This window comes from Microcebus murinus, chromosome 14 (genome assembly GCF_040939455.1).
Source record: "Microcebus murinus isolate Inina chromosome 14, M.murinus_Inina_mat1.0, whole genome shotgun sequence".
In the NCBI taxonomy this organism is placed as follows: Eukaryota; Metazoa; Chordata; class Mammalia; order Primates; family Cheirogaleidae; genus Microcebus; species Microcebus murinus.
The window spans coordinates 78,445,916-78,466,530 of record NC_134117.1 but is presented as its reverse complement, the minus strand read 5'-3'; the positions used below and the strand labels follow the sequence as shown (position 1 = coordinate 78,466,530).

General features: G+C 46.8%; 1 protein-coding gene across 9 annotated transcripts in view; it reads right to left on the bottom strand.

The window, feature by feature from the left end:
• Positions 1-17,614: 17,614 nt before the first annotated feature.
• LOC142860948 (tyrosine-protein phosphatase non-receptor type 20-like) overlaps positions 17,615-20,615 on the bottom strand; it is a 140,856-nt gene continuing 137,855 nt past the window's right edge. For all 9 annotated transcript variants that reach the window (XM_076010328.1, XM_076010321.1, XM_076010327.1 and 6 more), the window contains 2 exons: positions 19,280-19,342; positions 17,615-18,398 (listed from right to left, as the gene is read on the bottom strand). In XM_076010328.1, coding sequence (XP_075866443.1) covers positions 18,333-18,398; positions 19,280-19,342 — 129 coding nt within the window. In that variant the 3' untranslated portion in view covers positions 17,615-18,332. The remainder of the gene's footprint in view (positions 18,399-19,279; positions 19,343-20,615) is intronic.

Here is a 20,615-nt window from a genome sequence, read left to right as displayed (position 1 = left end):
CCCTCCCCTCCCCGTCCCACCCCGCACCGCCCCCGCACCGCCCCCGCAGCGCCCCCGCACCCTGGTCTGGTCTGGCTGTCACCGTCCTGGCGGCTACACGCAGAGCCGCCGCACCGGCTTTCCTGGGGGCGGGCTCCGTCCGCCCTCCGTCCCAGCTGCAGACTCGCGCCTGGCCGCCGCACGTTCGCCGGACGACAGCTACCGGGCGGCCAGCCCTCCCTTCCGTCTGGAGCCGGAGCCGGGTGGCGCGCCCTCGCTCCCGCCCAGCCGCCCTCCGGGTGCGCCCCGGGCCCGCCCGGACTCTCCACCCCGCTCCGGTCGTGCGCGCCGTGACGCCCGCAGGTTGCGCCGCCTTTCCGCCGCCTCGCCTCAGGAACGCCGAGCTCCGTGGGTGGCTGCCTGTGACTCAAGGGCCTTGTGCCACCGCGCACGTCGTCCTGTGGCTTGGCACAGACGCCTGGGACACTCGTGAGGAAACGGTTAGCCTCCTTTCTTGAGAGCCCCTTGCTGCAGTCCCGCTGTGTCCTCTGTGTCCGCTCCGCAGCGGACACCACGGGAACACCGCCGCCCCGCAGCCCTCCCGCCGCCCCGCAGCCCTCCCGCCGCGCCGCGATGCTGCGCTCCTGCTTCCCCGGAGGACGGCGGCCCGCACCCCTTCCGCTCACCGTGCGTCCACTGATCCCGGACCGGTGAGGTGGGCACCGGCCTCCCGCCGCGCTGCTGCGCTCCTGCTTCCCCGAGGACGGCGCCCCGCACCCCTTCCGCTCGCCGTGCGTCCACTGATCCCGGACCGGTGAGGTGGGCACCGGCTTCCCGCCAGCAACTCTTCCAGAACTCGGCCCCCCAGGCCCTCGGTGGCCTCAGTTCCACTCCGCAGCCACGCACAGACGCAGTCTCGCCTGGGCTCCTCGCCCTCAAGAGCCACGCCAGCTCCATCGCCATGCCCTCTGCCGCCCCCCGCCGCCCCCGGCCTGCTCTCCTGCTTCTTGTCCTCACAAAGATCGCCCCTTCCCGTCCTGCAAGGCCCTCCCGAAACCGTGTCCACTCTGTCCGCACACACAGCCCTCCTGACATTTGTCTGTTCCCACCGTGTCATTTCAGCGAGCCCGGGTGAGCCGCCGCCAGCCTCCCCTGTCGCTCCTGGCCCGCAGCGCGGGAGGCTGTTGGGCTGTGAGCCCCGTCCTCGCGCCAGCCGGCCTCCCGGCCCGGCCTCCACCTCCTGCTGGCTTCCCGCAGAGCCGAGGCAGCTGTTCCCAGTCTTCCTCCTCTTCCCAAGCCCACAAACCCACCCCCACTTCCTGAACTCAGAGCAGATGGATGCTCTTTATAATTTATTGATAATTTCATACGATAATGACGTTCTCACCTGCTCTCCACTTCTCCTCGGAATGTCTCTATCTTCCCCCAGTGTGTCTTTTTCTGAGAAATTACTCTTCCTTTTTTCAAGACTAGCTTTTTCCTGGACTATGGGCCCCTCCCCTCGCCTTCCTGAATCCTTCTTGACCTTCTTCCATTTTTCTGTCTTATAGCTTCTTTTTAAATTTTTAATTTTTTAGCTTTATTGAGGTTTAATTGATATACAGGAAATTACACACATTTAACGTCTACCTCTTGATGAGTCTGGGCATATGCACACACCTGTGATACCATCACTACAGCCAAGGTGCCAAACGTAACACCTCCGGAATTTCCTTGTGTTCTTTTGTGGGTCACTTTTTAGTGTGTGAGAACACTTAACATGAGCTCTATCCTCTTAACGTGCACAATATCATACTGCTAACTGTGTAGGTACTGTGCTGTACGGCAGGTCTCCAGAATTTACTCATCTTGCATAAGTGAAACTTTATTCCCATTGAAAAACAATTCCCATTTCCCCTCTGCCCAGCCCCTGGCGACCACCCTTCTACTCTCTGTTTCTGTGAGTTTGACTACTTCAGACACCTCGTATTGATAGAGTCGTGCAGCATTTCTCTTCTGTAACTGGCTTATCTCACTTAGTAAAATGTCTTCTAGGCTCATCCATGTTGTCACAAACGGCAGGGCTTCCTTCTTCCCAAAGGCTGAATAATATTCCATTGTGTATGTACACCACGTTTCCTCATCGGTCCATCCACTGATGGGCACTCGGTCGATTCCACATTTTGGCTATTGTGAATAGTGCTGCAGTGAGTGTGGGGTGTGGATACCTCCTCAATATCCTGACTTCCTTTCTCTGGGACGTGCATACCCAGCAGTGGGGTTGCTGGATTATATGGTAGTTCCATGTTCCGTTTTTCGAGGAAACCCCATAGAGTTTGCGTAGCAGCTGCTCTAGCTTACATCCCCACCAGCATGTGGGGTGTGAGGCCCTTCTCCACTTCCTCACCAGCATGTTACTGCCTTTTGACTCAAGCCATTCTTTTTGATTTTCATTTCTTTGATGATTAGTGATGTTGAGCATTTTTTCATTTACTTTTTGGCCATTTGTAGGTATTCTTTTGAGAAATGTTTATTCAGACCTTTGCCCATTTAAAAATCAGATTATTTGATATTTTTTGTTATTGAGTTGTTTGTATTCCTTATGTTATTCTGGTTATTAATCCCTCATTAGACGCATAGTTTGCAAATACTTTCTCCCATTCTGTAGATTCACTCTTTGTTTCCTTTGCTGTGAAGAAGTTTTTTAGCTTAATGTGATCCCATTTGTCCATTTTTGCTTTACTTTCCTGTGCTTTTGAGGTCTTACTCAAAAAACGTTTGCCCAGGCCAAGTCCTTTAGCTTTTCAAACTGGGACATTTTTGAGAGGGAAAAAAAGTGTCAGTAATAATTGCGTAGGACAAAAGGTGCCAATGGGACTGTCCTAGTCACCCTACCCTCAGTGACTGTTATAAGAGTATGTGTCATTTGTTTTAATCAGGTATGATCAGACATAAAGGCGTAGAATGACTGTCATGATCTCTAGAAAGTGGAGGCATGGCACTGTGCCGGGCCACATGGGAAAGCACTGGTCGGTCAGTGGTCAGAGGGGAATAGGGAACTATTGGCAAGTGCCTTTATTGTGACTTCACGGGAAGGAATGGGCGAGGCAGGGGAAGCTGGCTTAGGATTGACTGGTTTGAATGACTGCAGAGGGCCCTGGGCCACAGGGGCTGCCACAGCTGTCTGGTACCTGGCTCCGGGTGATTAGGGCAGGTGAATGGCAGTCCTGAGTGTGAGAGTCCCACAGCTGGGCTGTGAGCTCTGGCTTGGCTGCTTTGTGTGTGAAAGTCACACTCTGGGGCAGTTGTCTACTCTCCCAGGGCCTGGCCAGTCCTGGGAGGGCAGCAAGGCCCCAGCCTGCCAAAGCATCAGAACACAGAAAGTTCGAGACATGACTAACATGGAGGCTACCACAGTCAGGGGAGAGGCTTTTCCAAAAGGCACGTGCTCCACTCCCGCCTCACTTCGCCCTACCCCGGCGAGAACGGGCACCGTAGGGAGCCAGAGCCAATGACACTCATGTGTGCACGTCAAGTGTGCCGGGAAGGGAGCCGCGAGCCACTGCTTTGCAGGCGCGTCCCTCCCACATCACGCACACTGGGCTCCTCTGACGCCTCAAGCCCGAGTCCCACCCTGCTGCCTGCTCCTGCGCTGACTGCCATGGTTTCCACCCGGAACACCCTCTCCCCCTCTTCCTCTCCACCTACCAAACACCCAGCTTTCGTCAAGGCCCCGCTAAAAGGCGTTTCCTGGAGACTCATCTCAGGCCCCTCGCCCGGCTGTGTCCCGGCAGCAGTTTACGCTTCCCGCCAGCGCCCTCAGCCGGCCTGCGCCGCCCCTCTGCCGTCAGGGCGCCGGCGTCCTGCCCCGCTCACCTGGGCAGCGGGCCGCAGAGATGCTCTTGGAGTGAATGGTGCTGCCCTCCGGGGACCGTGTGAGTGTGGACGTGCCAGCGCATTATTCAAACCGGACAGAAGCCCTGGGGGACATGCCGTCCGCAGGGAACACAGGCTTCCTGGGCGCACAGACACTGCTGAGCAAGCAAGCCTGGCTCCGGCCTACACACAGTCACAGGCTGCTGAGCTGCAGCCTTCTCTCAGCTTTAGATGCAAGGGCCCTCTAGGGGAGGAAAAGGGAGTTTGAAGCATTTTTTATTTTTTTTGTAATTTATGTACTTGACCCTTTTTGTCTCCTGGGACTGTGGTTTTGGAAAACACCAATGTAGTCTGAGAGGGGTGCTTTCTGGAGACCAGGGGGCTGTGCTTAAGCAGCGGGGGCTCCCACAGCTTGCAGATCACATCAGTGGGACCGTCGCTTGCTTCACCAACGTGAACCTATCCCAAACCTCCAGTTAAGGTGACCTTTGCCCAGAGAAGCTAAGATGTCCCATCTGCTCCTTCTCTTTGGTCACCCCCAAGGACATAAGCTAAGCTGATCAGCTTTCAGTTCCCTGAGTACGCCTCTCTGCTTTCTCACTCTGCTCCAATTCCTAATCTCTCTCATACATACATCACCTCATATAACTATATAATCCACATATGCACATATATATAAACCACATATGTGAGGTTGGAAATGCATATGTATATATTAGACTAAAAAGACAGAAAGAAATAGAGACAAGTGGTGGACAAGGTGGATCTGTCACGGTGCATGGGTTCCACTTTTTCAATAGTCTCACATGTTCTGCATTTCAAATCTACCATGATTTTCTTGTCAGTTTACTCTCCTGCCCTCCACAATGACTACTTCTGACCTTCCCCATTCTCCTCCAATGTGTCCTACTGTCTCTCCTCCTCACTCTACGCAGATTGCCTTGCCCTTGTTGTCCATGAGGAACTGTCTTCATGGTATGAAGTCCCAACGTGAGGGAGGGCCCAACCATGATTCCCCGCCCCCACCCTGCACACACAGCCCTGGTCTCCACCAGGCCTTGGCCTTGGCCTGCTGAGCTCAGTTTATGGAGACCCCCCCCCCAGCCCTTGATATCTGATCCACTTCCCCTTGGTAACTTTCCATTGGCTATAAACCTCCAGCTGCCATTGGTCTGTGCAGAGCTGAGCTCAGTGCTGTACTGAAGTCCCTTTCCCTCCCACAGTAGTTTGAATGAACTCTCTCTTGCCGTCTTTAATAAATACCCAGTGCAATTTTCCTTGGCTGGCTGTGAACATGCATAGGCGCTAGGCTGGCCTCACGTGGCTATCTCGGGCAAGTCTTCAGTGTTGCAGGCTGTCGTTTCCACATTTGTGACATGGACATGCTGCCCACAAGGCCCTCCGAGGTAAGGCTTCCGAAAGGGTCAGAGGGTGACTCACACAACGTGGCGTGTGCCCCACGAGTCAGCCTGGATCTGCAGTGGTGCGTGAGCACCCACGTCTGAATGCACAGTGTTCTCCTTCCTTGTGCTGCGAGCAGGGCTGGTCCACACAGCCTGCAGCAGTGAGTGTTACTGACCCACATTTGTCCTCTCGGCTCTGGGGTGGCCAGAATAAAAGACAGCTTCTCTAAAATCCTATGAGCAAGATAACTGGGGGGAAGGCAGGAGGGAAGGGGCGCTGGTCAGCTGCTGCTGAGTGCCCGGCTCTGTGCGAAGCAGCCCATGCACGTGGGCTCAGCAAGCCTTGCCCTAATATGGCTCCGTGAGTGGAGATTGTCACTGTGTCCCAACTGGGTGCTCATCCACATGGCCTCTCTCCTTTCACCTGGGTGCTGAGCATTAGCGTGGCCCATGCTGCCCCATACCAGTGGCTCCCCAGGGAGCAGAGACTGCCGGTCTTCTTGCGGGCCGAGCCAGGACTGGCTCACAGTCATCACTATGTCCTCATTTTGTTGGCCAGCGCGTGTTCAAGATTCGGCTCCAGTTCAGGGCAGGGCAGGACTCCACCCTTGAAAGCAGAGCAGTGCCTGTGCACGGCGGGAGCCAAATCCGCAGTGGCATCTCCAGAGACCCTCTGCTGCCCCCTGAACCTGGAGGCTACTCCTTGGGGAAGGGTCGTGGTGGGTAAGCTGTTCACAGAGGCTAGGAAGCAAGTATTGGACACCTGTGGGATCATGGGCAGGAAGTACCTTCCTGGGCCAGGTTCCTGTGCTGCCAGACTCAGAAAGGAACAGGAGGTTCCTGATACCATTAAGTACTGATGAGACGAAATGAATATGGCAGAGTTTAAATTATGTTTGAAACAAGGTTGTTATCACAGGTAAATAATGAAATTGTCAACCCAGCAACTTGTAATGCTGTGGTCTGTGGGTTTTTATTTTTCTTTTTCAGTGGGGTTGGACATTTTTGTAAGAGGAAATTCTACTTGTATTATTAGAGAATGGCAGTTCTGGAGTTCTGAAGGAGGGTTCAGTACTGAATTCCAGGGCAAATACACTCGCTTACAGTCACAAATCCAAGGTGGCCCTTAGCAGGAACCACGGCCTTTTTCTGTCTTGGGTCCAGCTGGCCCTGGGCCACAACAGCTGGCCCAGGAGAAGCCTGAGGACGGGCAGAGGTGGCCTCTGGGCTTGCAGGGGAGGCAGACTGGCTGTGCAGGTAGATCGCAGTCCAAACCTCTCCTCCCAGCCTTTCCCGGAGCAGAGCTTCTGGGGCAAACCCCTGCCGGTCGTTCCCCTTCCCCAAACGGCTATGTTTTACAAGGTGTTAAGTTTGGGGTGGGGATTCCTCCATCTGTGCAGTTGGCCCAGCTGAAGGCATTCCTGGGACAAGGACTTATGACCTGCTGAGTGCCAGCATCGCCCGGCCATGAGGGCCCAGAGGAGGCCCGGCTGGGGTGCGGCTCCAGCCCAGCAGGTGCCGCCGAGGCCCTCCAGGCTGAGGCGCCTCTTTGTGGGTCCCCAGCTCCCCGTGTGCTGTTGCGGCCTCGAAACCCTTTGAGCTGAAGGCCCTCTGTGTCCTGGTCGCCCAGGGAGTGAAGTCCGTGGTTCACTGCGACACCTCAGAGCAAGGCCTTCGGTCCTGGAGCTTCTTTGGCCTGGGCAATGGCCTCGTAAGCTGGAAGGCCCCACAGCCTTGCCCCACTTGGAGCCCGGGCCGCGGTGAGCGGAGCCTATCGGTCCCGAGACCAATCGGGGACCTCAAAGGAGCCTTTTTATTTGCTAGGTCCTCCCTCCCAGACCTGGGCATGAGGCCAGCTCGCCCTGCCTTCCACCCGGGCAGAGGCAGTGCGAGCGGAGAGCCCTCCCAGTCGGCCTGGCCTGGCTGGGCTGGTCGCGTGGGGCCACGCCAGGCTTCTGAGCAGTCACCTCCTTACAGGTGTCCTTTGGAGACAGGCTGTCTGGGAAGGGCATGTCCAGTGTCTGTTGTGTGTCTCTGCACATGTGCAAGGCGGGGGGTGCACAGGTGGGACAGGGCCTTGGAAGGAAGGCCATTTAGAGGTGGGTATAAAGGACCCAGATAAGGCCTGAGCAGACAGCCTCCCTCCCCCTTCTTGGAGAGTGCGGCTCCCACCCCCTCAAAGCTCCCCGCGGACCTGCTTGCCTTGGAAGCTGCCTGTAACTCTGGTCCCCCTTGAGGGCGGGAGTCAGTAGCCCAGCAGGGCAAGGACAACTAGGGCTTGCAGTCCGTGTGAGCTTCTGGTCCCACGGCCTGCATAGGCCCATAGAAGCCACCTGAGCAGCGAGGGATGCTGGCAGGTAAACAACAGGTGGGCACAGAACGTAGCAGGAGAGCTGCTCATTTCAGTTCCAGCTCAAGGCAGAAAATGAGTCCATCAAGAGAACTTTGCTTCCCCCACACCCCGCACGCCTGCACAGCCCTCCTGCATCCCGTCTCAGGAGAAGCCCGAGCCTCTGACCCCAGCCCTGGAGAGCCCAGGCACGAGCGCCCGGTGGAGAGCCAGAGGACCGCGGTGGCCGGCCGGCGCTCCAGGGCAGCAGAGCCTCCTGGGCTGTGGTCACACACGGCTTTGAGTTCTCCGCTCCAAACCAGAGCCAGCAAATCTCTCTTGGAGGTTGTTGTGAGCTTCGGAAGAGATGCTGGGTGGGAAGTGTCCGGTGTCACGCTGTGACCCTGGCCCCTTCCCTGTTCCATAGGGAGCACAAAGCCCTGCACTGCTTCCTCTGACCGGCCTTGCAAGGAGCAGGCACGCAACTAATTTTAGGGTTAGAATGAGCTCGTTCTGCTACCCATTCTCATAATACTTATTTAACAAATCCTTCTGGGGGCCAGAAAATACATTAGGTACTGATAAGACAAAATGAATATGGCGAAGTTTAAATTATGTTTGAAACAAGGTTGTTATCACAGGTAAATATTGAAATTGTCAACCCAGCAAACAACTTGTGATGCTGTGGTCTGTGGGTTTTTTTTCTTTTTCAGTGGGGTTGGATTTTTTTGTAAGAGGAAATTCTACATGTATTATTAGAGAATGGCAGTTCTGGAGTTCTGAGAGGTTTGCCTGTTCTACGCCCAGCCTGGCGCTGGTCTCCGCGGTGCAAGGGACTGTGGATTAGAAAGTGACAGGTCAGAGTATGACGCAGTAAGAGATAGACTGAAACACCGGAATGGTGTGTTCAGTGGTTCCCGACCTTTTTGGCACCAGGGACCGATTTCATGGAAGACAATTTTTCCACGGACCGGGGCGGGCAGGAGGATGGTTTATGTATGATTCAAGCACATTACATTTATTGTGCACTTTATTTCTGTTATTGTTACTTTGTAATATATAATGAAATAATTATACAACTCTCCATAATGTGCAATCAGTGGGAGCCCTGAACTTTTCTTGCAACTAGACGGTCCCATCTCGGGTGACGGGAGACAGTGACTGATCTGACGGGAGGCGGGGCTCAGGCTGCGATGTGAGCCATGTGAGCGGCTGCAAACACAGACGAGGCTTCGCTGGCTCACCCACCGCTCACCCTGCTGTGTGTCCCGGCCTCCTACAGACCAGAGACCAGTACTCTAGATGGGTCAGAACGATTCTGGCCTAGGGAAAACAGTTACACCGTAGGGGCCTCAGATTCTTACTGATATTTGTGAAAGGATGAGCAGCCACTTCTACTTAAGGAAATGCCCAGGATCCCCTTCCTACCATGGGAGGGACACGAACACAGACCACGCCCACTAGGAGGGCCCGTGGCCCGGCGTGCCAGAGGTGACAAGGCTCTCAGCCCAACAGCAGTGCCGTGAGGAAGCTTGCGCTGCTGAGCCGCAGTGTTGATTTAAAGACTGTTTCTGTCTTTGTTCTCCCTTTGTCCCCATTTTCTTGTTTCAGATTGTGCTCGGGGAGTGGGCAGGGCTTTGTGTCTCATGTCACCTTTTATCGTCACTGGCACCTTCTCCTTCGGCTCCCTGAGACAGGCAGGACAGTGGGCTTGAAGCATTTGAGCAACTGCACATGCAGAGTGGCACCCTAGACACAGTTGACATGCACCTTGGCCTATTTGACTTTTAACCAGTATCTTTGGTCTATCTGTTATCAGCAAAAGCTGCTAAGCAAGGCAGGGATTACAAAAATCATAAGGATTAACTTGGCAGATTCCCCGAATGCCTGGGACAAACAGCAGCGCGAGTTCAGATGTGACCTCTGCATGGCACACTCTTCACTACCAGCCTGCTTCTCTTGAAAAATGGCCTGGAGAGAACGGGACCACAGGTGCCGTTCCGTCTGTCAAATGTTACCTATTTAACAGCCCCATTGGGCACTGCAGAATAAAATTCAATGTGTCTCTTTTCATTCCATGGAAAAGGCAGGCTCCTGAAGACCCTCTGTGACATTACTCAGGCTATTTATTTTTGGCCCTATGGCTGCAGTTTCTCCAAAATCAAAAGGGCACTGTGGTGGCCTTCTCCTCCAAAACACTAGGAAAATGCACAGTGAGAATCAGGTACTGGCATTCATGCACTCATCCAGAGCCATTGAGCCTGAGGAGCAGGGCCATCCCTAGAGGACAGCGTTGGTGAGGACGGGTTCAGGGACAACAAGCAACATCCCCTCGGCCCTGACTCTGCATTAGCTGGTAGAGAGAAGGAAGAGCTGCCCTCCAAAAAGGAAAGGAATAGCCAAGGAAGACACTGGACGAGAGGAAGCAGACGACGGGCAGTGGAAGGACACTCACTAGATGGAAATTACGGCTTCCACGCAGTAAGAACAAAAGGAGAGAAAGGTCCTCCCAAAAAGGTAACAGGATAATAAAAGTGGTTTAAAAGTGAGTTGACAACAGTGCTTATGGAAAAAATTGTTGTTCCTTAATGTCCCCCAACCCTACTATTTTGTCTTCCTGCTGGCAGGTCATTAACAAGTTAAAGAAACAATGAAATGTGATCACTCCCCATTTGTGTAAGAATTAAGTTTCAACACAATAGATTCCTCCCTGACAACATTCAATGTTAACAGGAAGTACAATGTCTACAAAGGTTTCCAAGTGAGGAAAGAATGATACATGAATTTTGTCCAGCTGAAATGTCATGTGTGTTGAGTATAAATACGTTTTCAAATATGCCAGAAATCAAGAAACATAGGATTCATAAGGCATCTTGCAAAAACTCATGGAGGATGAACTCCAAGCAGGCTATGAGTAATGAAATTCCTATATCCCAGCTCAAGAGACAACACACAAGTTCATCACTACATCATGCTCTTCAGACATTTCATTCACCTTATGCTATATTCATAATTTCATACCAGAGGCTGAGTGACGGCGTCTTCATGCGACTTCTCCTCCGCTCGGCCCTCACGTGCCAGCGTGCCAGCACGCACTTCGGAGCTCCACCAGGGGCCCGTTGGACACCGTGTTTCCCAGACTCCTCTCACCACAGAGCCCTCCTCTCACAGGGCTGGGTTCTGAGAGCAAGCCTTAGCGCTGCGTTTGAGGACTGTGTGCTTGTGTCACACGCCAGTGTCTGCAGTGTGACTAACACTCCAGAACACCGACACCCCGTGCAGGGAAGGCCACAATCTCTCTGTCCCCGGTGCTCCCGCCAGCTCACATCTACTGAGAACCGTCCGTTGAGGCATCACACAGACAGCAGTGACTCAAGACCAAATAAAGCACAGGGGAGCCTTTGAAGAGCTCACAGGAAAGTCGTAAATCGATAGTTATGCGATGTTATGTTTGCCATGGCAGTGCCAAACCACTGTAGTAGTAGTCTAGGGGGGAAAGTGACACAAATGTGTTTGCTTCACAAATCTGCACACATTTCATTACCTTTCTCACATGTGATAGGAGACTGCTGGTGATAAATATGACCATGTGCCCGTCTGCCTTACTCAGAAGACAGGTGTGTCGCCGGGCACCTGGAGAAGTGCGGGGATACACGCATACCTACAGGAATCCACGTGTCCGGGGTGAACAACCAGAGTGCACGTGAGGACTAGAAGTTCCACCTCTGTGACTTTCCAGGACCAGAAGTCACATAGAGTCAGGCTGGAGCACAACCCCAGCCTCTCCCCACCCGCCTGCTTAGGGTCTCCCAGCCCACCTCCCAGTGTGGCCATGCCGGCATCCCTGCTTGCCCTCTGGGCCTCTGCACACCTCACGCTCTGGTTCCCCTGGCAGGACCCCTCCTGCCACAGGGGCAACTCCAGTCGTAGCCTCACAGCCACACGTGCTGTGCCTTTGTCACTACAGCGATGAGCTGAGAACTCTCCACTTCTCATTAAAGCCCTGTAGAGGCCCAGCATTATGGTGTCCCAGACTATCTGTCCTTATCGCGCTTGCACTATTTTATTTGACTTGCATTTACACTTCATCATCCTGTCTACCCACCCTCAACATGACATTATTTCCCTTTAGGTCTAGATCCAGAAAAAATACAAGCAACCCCGCTCAACACTGGGCCTTCCTTACAAATGCCTTATTCATGGTCCTTGGCTCTGTCAGGAGCCTTGGCTGTCTACCTCCTGGACGATTCTCCCCACAGAGCTGGACCTGAGAAATCAGGGGTGGCCATTGTCCTCAAATGTCATGGCAAGTAGGGTGCTATGTAGCTCTGGAGGAGGCAGCAGGCAGTGCCAGGGGCCCAGTCATTGTCTTCTCCAAGAGATCATTAGAACCCTCATAATAATAAGTTCCTCCCACAAGTATGCCAGCCCAGACATTCTGGGTAGGGCCCAACATGCCCAGCTCGGGCACGTCACTTAAGGCAAGCAGCTCGGGCAGTCACTAGGGGACCCGCACACCACTTGTTTTGCAGGCCAGTAATGCTCTCTCCGGGAGGCCATGCTCTGTGATGTAGCCCTTTGTTGGCAATGGCTTTAATGTTCTGCTTCATTTTCTGCTTCATATAGGCTGAATTCCCAGTAAATAAGCACTTCAACACCAGGAGAGTACTGTTTGCTGCTAGAAGAGATGTATTTTCATGGAGAATGAAATAGCTGTCAACATACGCATTTCTGTTTGGCCTGTGAAGAACCTTCTATACATCTGATTTGCACCAGGACTGGTTTCGATTTCAGTGGTGATCCTGAGCAGAAAGGAGACTGGCAGAATTTTAAAGGTGCTCTATGGGGTACAAGTCACCAAATCCACTTCTCCATATTTGAAAAAGAATTTCTGCATAGTCACCAGTAAGGAAGATATGTTATTTTGCATAAAGGGACATTTAGTCAGTTCCTTGGGGTTATTATCTCCAAGGCTAAATGTGTGGTAGACTCAGTCTCCCCAGTTATACTCCCATTCATTATTCAGAAGACAAGTCCAAGACAGTACTTGAGTTGTAGGAGAGAAATAGTGTTTTACCATGAAATGCACGTCTGTCGTAAGTTTGCTGTAGACATCCTCTAGCAATTCCTTTCTATTCCTAGCTTGCTAAGACTTTTCTTTTATAAAATAAAGAATGGATTTCAAATTTGATTAGAATTTTTTTCTATATCTATTGAGCTGTCCAGAGAAAGGGCTCATGGAAACAATATTCCCCAAGTTCTTACATGTTGATATCAGTTTGCACCCTTTGTCCGTCAAGTTCAGTTTTTCTAGACATAAAATCTTTGGCTTATAAAATCTTTCTTTGGAAACCTTAGGTATATTATTTCATTTTATTTTGTCATAAAGCATTACTGTAAAAGAAAAAACTCCTGATGATAATCTAATTTTCTTTTCTTCATATTCTTTATGTGTAGATGCCCAGGGGATTTTTTTCTTTTACATCAAACTTCAGTAATTTTACTAAAAAATTCCTTGGTATTGATCATACTCATTGGATATTCTCAAGTACGTGCTGTGATATCTCAATATGTAATTTTAAGTTGTTTTATGTCAGAAATATTTCCTTTAAATTATTATTCAAAATACGTCTAGAAATATTGAATTTGTTGTGAACTCTTGCTTTGGTTTTTTTCTTTAAAACTTCTATTATCTATATGCTGTCTTCTTTGCCTACCATTGACACTTGTTAATGCTCTCAAATCCTGTTTTCTTTCTCCATTTTGTTTTGAAATTATTCTTCCTAAGTTTTCTATTTCTTGTAAAGTATCAGTTATCAAATGTAGTTACTTGTGTTCATCCTAGTTTAGTCTTTTTTCTAAAATTTTTGTTTCTAATTCCTTGATTTGTCATCTCATTTTGAATTTTTCTAATCCTCTGTGTCTCGGGTAATTTTCCTAATGTCTTTAAACTCATTTTGAATATAATAGTAGAGGATTATTTTTCTGATCTGTTTTTGAGTATATTTTTCTGATGTACCTTGGTTGTCTGTAGGCCTACCATTTAATTCCTTAGCCTTTTGTTCATTATGGTAGCTTGTATGAGATTTGATGATGATACTTTTCTATTGCTCATTTCTATGTGAGTTTAGTTTCCCTGAACTTCTAGGTGGCTTGTCCAGACGGCTCTTGTCACCTCACTGAGCTATTCTGACGTCTTCCACTCTGTACCTCCCACTCACTTTCATGGGGACCTTCTCTTCTCTTCTGCCATATTCTCTCTACTCTACCCACGTTTGCTTCTAAGCTTCCTCCTCAGTGTGTGGAAGGAGCCTCGGGTGGTCTGTGTTTAGAGGAGGTAAGAACTAGACTGACGCTGTCCTGTGCTCCGTGCTCTTGTCCACTGTGGAAGTGAGCAATACCTGCTGTCCTCAGCGTAGCCCACCACACTTCCAGCAACAACCTGCTGGCTCTTTGGGCAGTGATCAGGTCCATCCGTGTGTAAATAAAATGGGTCCTTCAGCACAGAGTTTGAGGAGCGCTGCCGAAGGAGTCAGAGGAGGGGAGGGCAGTGTCAGGCGGCTTCATGGAAGAGGTGGGGCCTAGGCCGGGCATGAAGAGTGGTCAGAGTGGGAAGGAATGCTGGCGCTCCCCAGGCTCTGCCCTTGGCCTCCCTCTCACTTTCTCTGGGGGCTCGGCCATTCTCACGCCTTCCAACATCATCTTCAAGGAAAACGTTATCCAGATCTGAGTTTTCGGCTCAGACATCATTTTTAACATCAAACTTGTAAAGCCATTTGGATGTCCTATAGGTATAACAAATTTAGCATGGCCCAAACCAAGCGCGTGACTTTCCCCCCAAACTTTGTCATTACATCTCACAAGTTAAATTGTGTTTTAATTCTCAAATTAGTTAAAAATATTTTCTAACTTCTATTGTGATTTTTTTCTTTGACCCATGGGTTATTTAAAAGTACATTGTTTAATTTCCAAATATTTTAGAATTTTTGAAATATCTCTATGATATTGATTTCCAGTTAATTCCATAAACATACTGTATATAGTTCCATTCTTTTGAATTATATTGAGACATTTTATGACCAAAAATATAGTCTTTTTGGTAAATGTTCCATGTGCACTTGAAAAGAATATGGTTCTGTTGTAGTCTGATGCAGTGTTCTATAAATATCAATTAGGCCAAGCTGGTTAATAGTGTTATTCAAATCTTTTATATCAGGCGTCCTCAAACTACAGCCCACGAGCCACATGGGGGTGTTTTTGCCCGTTTATTTTTTTACGTCAAAATAAGATATGTGCAGTGTGCATAGGAATTTGTTCATAGTGTTTTTAAACTATAGTCCGGCCCTCCAATGGTGTGAGGGACAGTGAACTGGCCCCCTGTTTAATAAGTTTGAGGACCCTTGTTTTATATCCTTAGTGGTTTTCTGTCTAATTTTCTATGAATTACTAAGAGGCAAATGCTGAAATCTCCAACTGTAATTATAGATTTATCTATCTTCCCAGTTTTATCAGACCTATCAGTTTTTGCTTCATGTATTTTGAAGCTCTGGATTTGAAATGCTATCTTTAGCATATAATAAATTCACAAATATAAATGAGTCTGTAATTATCTGATCTATGTACCCCTGCACCAGCATCTTGCTGTTTCAATTACTTTGACTTTAGACAAGATTTTCTGATCATTGCTAAGGCAAATCCTCTCCGTTCCCCCCAGGTAGCTTTCCTTTTTCACCAATATCTTGGCTCTTTTCATGTATTTACTGTTCATTTAGAATGAGAGCATCAACTGGTCAAGTTCTTGTTAAGTATTGCATATATTTTATAACATATTTATTTCATATATCCCTGTTGCTCAGAAATATTCTTCCTATTGAACACATAGAACAGTGGTTGACAACTTTTTCTCTAAAGGGCCAGGGGGCAAATTCTTTAGGCTTTATTAGCCACATGGTTTCTACCAATACTATTAACTCAGCCGTTGTCATGATGGCACAATGACAGCCACAGACAACATGTAAACAAGTGGGCATGAAACTTCATTTACAAAAATAGGCAACAGATCAGAGCTGGCCAGCAAGCAATAGTTTGCTGACTATAAGGAGAGATTAATAGATATAAAGAATGATTAATTTTTACATAGTTATCTGGTATCCTAACTTCATAATGAATTTCCTAATATTATTTTTCAGTCAAGTCTATTATTTCTATGTGAGCAAATATATAAACAAAAGATCATTTCCTTCTAGTTTTCCAATATTTGCAACAATTATTCTTGTGTAGTCTTATTGCTTTGGCTAGATAGCCTGGAGCAATCAGCTGTAGTGTTTTTTTAAATAAAAAGGCTATGTTTTTTCACCTTCAAATGTGATGCTGTTTGTTCCTTAAAAATGTTCTTTATCATGTGCAAGTTTCAGATATGATGTTGTATTAGCTATCTTTTAAGATCCTTCTAATTCAAACTGTTTCACTATGAGGTAATCTCTGGTTTTTGATGGTGGCTATGGACAAATGAGTGCTCCATGGAGCACTCCGTCACCCCTGAATACCAGGGACCTGTTTTCACTTCATGGAGACTTTCCAAATCTTCTGGTTCAATTACTCAAACTTCATGACAACAAAGAAGAAAACTAATTCTTCCCAGGGATTAGAAAAAATTAAGTAGGAAAAAAACCTTTTTTGTTTTAGAGTTGTTCAAGGTGTTTTCCTTTGTGGTTTTTTAGTAAAAACAAATCAGTGAAATGACCTTTGAGTACCAAAGGTAAATTTAATTTAAAATTCAATAACATTCTATGGAAATTCAGGTGAAAAGTCCAAAGAAAAGTAAATTACTAAGTTTAATATGAGAATAAAATCTATAAGGTTATTTCTGAAAAGCTTTGGTTTAACATGTAAGCATTAAGAACACAAAACTTTAAAAATATGTATTTAAAGTTGAAAATTAATAAATGTATATATGTTTATATTTAAACATTTTAAAACTTCCTTTAGCATTCATATATTCACAAGTGTCAATGAGAATTTCATATATCTTAGGCAGAAATTGTTTCATTATTGGTATAAAAGTTAGTATTTTAAATAATCAAAGGTTTTCAGTTTGTAATTCACCTTCTAAGAATAAAGTGAAAACAAATGCAATCAGTATTTCCACATTCGCTTAATTTCCCTGAAAAACTAAAAATTAATCCAGCTATAAAAATACGAGGTACACATTAAAGAAGGGACATGTTTAACATCAAGAATGGTGAAATTTTTCTTTACAAGAACATTTCAAGGTCCAGATACATAAAAATACTTTAGGTAATACATAGTAAATATTTTATTTTAGATAATAGCATAGAATCTTTCTTAGGAATATTGTTATACATTATACCTATTTTTATAGTAACAGAGAGAAAATAAAATTAGTGATACAAATATTAAAGGCTCATCATTAAAATAAAATTAATGTTTAGTACAGAATATTATTTATTTTAATAATATAAATAGAATAATCTATTTAATATCAAATATATTTCTGGCATATAATCATTTTAAAATTAAGAATTATCAATTTTAATTCAACCAATTCAAATATATTCATTTAGGCAAAGAAACACAATAAATCTCTTAAAAATTTAGAATTTATAAATTAATCTTAAACATTTCCTCAACATAACACATAGCATAGTCTGATCTCCACAGAATTACACTGTACAAACACACATGCCAATTCTTTGTAGCTTACAATCAGGTATAACTGGTCACCACACTCCTTAACCACAATATTGCTATAATCATACAAGGCAAAGTCCTATAATAAAATGAATGTAATAATGGCCACAGTCTTTTCAAAAACAGAGTATGGAAGTTTCCATTTTCAAAACTATGAATCTGGTTTTCCAAAATCTGGTTCCCAAATCCAATTTCTAAATGTTTCAGCCAGAGGTGGGGCAGTAATGGAAAGAAATGATTTAATGGAACTCTGAAAAAAACCCAAAAAACCTATCACAGATCTTAGTTTTAACAATAGATCAGGAATGAAAGACATAAATGACTCAGAATTACATAATAATGTTTATATCAAAGTTTATTGGTTAGCTAAAAGGCAAAGAGTAAGAGGCAAGTAAAGTGTAATATTTGCTTTTAACAAAGCAAACTGAGTAATATGTTAAGTGTTAGGGTGGGTTAGGAAAAACTCAGGCTAGGCAAAAATTTCCTCTCGGACTTTCTATATCAACATCTATTTTAGTTTTGGGCTGTTGCCAGTGTGCTCATGTGATGCAGAGGAGGAGCCCTGCCCACCCCTGCGATGCCTCCCAGACCGGCTCTTCCTAGCCTTGCTGCTCTAGGAAGGAAGGCAGGTCCTCCGAGGTCTCCGCCCCGCAGGAGTGTGAGGGAGAGGAAAACCGGAAAACCGACGCCAGTTTGTGTTGAAAGTTAATACATTCTAACTGGACTCTTTGCCTTTCCAAATAAAATCTTAATGAACATAGTTTCAGTCCTTTATTGGGCTCTGTAATCCCTTCAACCAAACAGCAAAACTGCAGTTGCTTTATGTAGCTTTTGCTTCACTGGAAAACATGGGAGGGTATTTTGATATTGTCTAATAAGATGAATGAGTAAACATTGCTCACCCCAAACCAAATGATGCTGCCTCCAGGGAGTTTTTACGCCAAGAAAGCAGACTGTATGCATAACAAAGCCCTTCAGCACAGCTCCAACCCATTCTTTATGAAGAGGCTCAAAGCCACGGGGTAATTTCAAGTGAGAAGCAGCAGAAGGCTTTCTTAGTCCAAAGTCAGAAGTTTCTGAAGAACTTTAAGCACGATTTCATAACAAAAGTGATACTGCTCCTATAACACATATATGAAAACAACAGAATGTTAAGTAATTGAATATCACTATCCACAGAGAACACATTTGTAATTTTCAACCACACTGAGAGGTTCCTAAAGGGAACAAACAGTTAACTACAAACACTTAAATAACTTCTTTATGACAATACACATTTTTAAATACAAGGAATATAAATGATCATAATATAGTTTTTGGTCTAGAACTAATTCCTTAAAGGCTTAACTAAACTTAGGGAAAACTATCAATCTCAACTTCTTTATATCTTCCCCCAGGATAAATCAAATTAAAAAGTCCCTTATATTAATTTTGACATTTCAAACCATATGTATACGTAAAGATCTAGCCTCAACTCACTCAAGCCATACTAGTTCAAATAAAATGCTTCATGAGATTGACCTAAGAATAAGACAGTGTAAAGATTTAGGTGTAACTGTTTTCATTATCCATACTCTCTAGACACCCTCTTCCAATGATTAATTAATAACTAATCTATGACATAAATATATTTTTATTACATGCCAATAATCTTGTCAGTGGCAACTAAATATTTCGAATTGCTATCCAAAAATTTATTAGAACTAACTTTAGATGTTACTTAAGTACCATGGCATTATGGGCAAGGCTTGTGCACAGGCATCAGAAGACCTCAGTTTGAGTCTTGGCTCCTCCCCTTGCTGTCTGAGTGACCTGTGGAGCCGACCTCATTGCACTGAACTTATGCATTGTCAGGAATTTCAGAGCAAAACTACGTCTAACTCATACAGCAAGAATTCAGTGAGCTCATATAGGTGAAAATGCTCTATAAATTGTACAGTGCTATGTAACGCTAATCTTTGTATTCACTACTCTCGTCAGAATTCATATCGTGAAAGCTTACCTGTGTTTGAATCATGCCAGGACGCTGCTCTCTCATTTGGGTTGCTATATTCATAATGTCAAACTGCAATAAGAGGACAATAATTTTGCATTATCCATGTAGAGGGAAAAACACAAACTTGTGTATTGCCAAATGAGTATTCCATATCTCTTTCTAGTAAAAGAGCTTTTACTGGAAAGGACTCATTTTCAGCTACAAGTAAATATAACATTTTTAGTTACATGGCTAAGAAAGACTTGTTTTAATAGGTTTTCAGGTAAAAGCAGTAAGCAGTCATCTATAATAAGAAACAATCTAAAAAAATAAATAACACATTTGCCCTCATATTCACTTATCTGTTATCCAAAGGGAGAACCTGCAGCGGCATCATAATTCTGAAAAAGTAGAAAGGACTTTCTCTGTCCCAAGAGTAGCACTCTGTTTCTCACACAAAGAGCCCTGTCAACTCCAACGGAGACCCTGAGCCGCTGCCAGCCAAACACCAGGTTCTGCAGCTGCACATGGAGACCATCCCAGCTGGGGGTGGGTGCTGAGCTGTATAGGTCAAAAAAGACCTGCTGCTAGTCCACAGTGAGATGAGCTTAGGAACCAGGAGTGTTTAGAAACTCTCATGGCAATCCACACTGACACAGCGTCAGGAGTGCGATAAATTGAACAGGATAGATCACCTAGGTGTTGCTGAACTTGCTGGGAGAGTCACATGTGGTATAAGCTTAGTACTAGCCATGTGTAGCAAAACCATGTTGGCACATGACACATTTTATTTGAAGATTTGTCAACTGTAACCCAAAAGCATATAAGAAGTGAAAAAAGTAAGCAATTCTTTACTTTTATAACTTGTCATTTTATAATAATTAAGATTTTCAGGAGATAATCAAGATGGCAGACAAGAAACAACACCAGACAGAGTGTCTCTGCAGAAAAGATATATTCTCTAGCAGCAATTAGAAGAAGTGTCTCTAGCAGCCATTAGAAGAAAGAAGCAAAACGATGAGCATACATCAGACGAGGGTCAGAAGGAAGGATACCTGAGACCACGGGAGACTCCACGGGAGGAGGTTGCGAGGAGAATTGGAAGCAGAGACCTCTGGAGCAGCCAGTGGCAAGGATAGGTGGAGTAGTTAACTCTCCCCTCTCTTGCATCTCAGACTGCTGGTGGGCTCCGCAGTGGGTGGAGAGACATTCGGACACCAGCCCAGAGACGGCCACCGCTAGTGAGTGGTAAGCCTGTAGTGGATGCGGCACCAAGCTCCCAACTCCCTCAGGGCACCTCCGTGTGCACAGATCCGAGCCACGTGGCAGGCGCCATATTGCCTCCTTCTCACCTCCCCCGACC